The sequence below is a fragment of the Colobus angolensis genome, unplaced genomic scaffold (assembly GCF_000951035.1).
Source record: "Colobus angolensis palliatus isolate OR3802 unplaced genomic scaffold, Cang.pa_1.0 Scaffold710, whole genome shotgun sequence".
NCBI classification, from domain to species: domain Eukaryota; kingdom Metazoa; phylum Chordata; class Mammalia; order Primates; family Cercopithecidae; genus Colobus; species Colobus angolensis.
In genome coordinates this window covers 77,261-77,949 of record NW_012120822.1, presented here as the reverse complement: position 1 = coordinate 77,949, position 689 = coordinate 77,261, and the positions used below count along the sequence as shown (strand labels likewise).

General features: G+C 48.8%; 1 protein-coding gene across 1 annotated transcript in view; it reads left to right on the top strand.

The window, feature by feature from the left end:
- The first annotated feature begins 377 nt into the window (after positions 1–377).
- LOC105501457 (golgin subfamily A member 2-like) overlaps positions 378–689 on the top strand; it is an 8,013-nt gene continuing 7,701 nt past the window's right edge. The window contains exons 1-2 of the mRNA XM_011927431.1: positions 378–413; positions 603–683. Of these exons, the coding sequence (XP_011782821.1) occupies positions 378–413; positions 603–683 (117 nt within the window). The remainder of the gene's footprint in view (positions 414–602; positions 684–689) is intronic.

The following is a 689-nucleotide window of genomic DNA, read 5'->3' as shown; positions in this document are numbered from 1 at the left end:
GGTTCAGACAGTGGTAATAATAACAGTAATAACAATAGCAATATTATTTGATCTCTCTGGGCCTCCGTTAGCCAGCTGTAAATTCGATCTCTTTCCCTGTCCCTTCCAACTTTACTGAGTTCTTTTAAAAACCAGACCACAGGCTTGGAAATGCCTTGATCTTTACTGACCGAGTTGTATATTGAGCCTAGCGATAGCCCTTTTAAGGGGCACTGTGTGGAATGGCCCGGGCTCACCAGACGGAAACTTCTCACTCTTCACCATCCAGTTCTCAAGCCGCAGTCAAGCACTTATTGAGTGGCAGTTAGAGCAGTCCATACAGGAGAAGGCATGGCTGAGAAAACGCCTGACACGGGTGAGGTTTTGCAGAGGGAGAGATGTGGAAGGAAAATGATCCCAGTGGCCAGGAGCAGGTGAGGACCAGTGACAGCCCTTCCTAACTTCTGTGCCCATTCTTGCAGATGAGGGAGTCTCTTAAACAAGCCCAGCTAGAGAGAGATGAATATGCTCAACATCTAAAAGGAGACAGGGCCTGGTGGCAGCAGAGGATGAGAAAAATGTGGCAGGAGGTGAGGTCTGAGCGTTCAGCTCTCCCATCTTAGATCGGTTACTGGATCTTTCTAAGTGTCTGTAACATGGGAATAGTACAGCCAGAGGTGGTCATGGGTCTGGGCTTTGTGGAGGTGGGG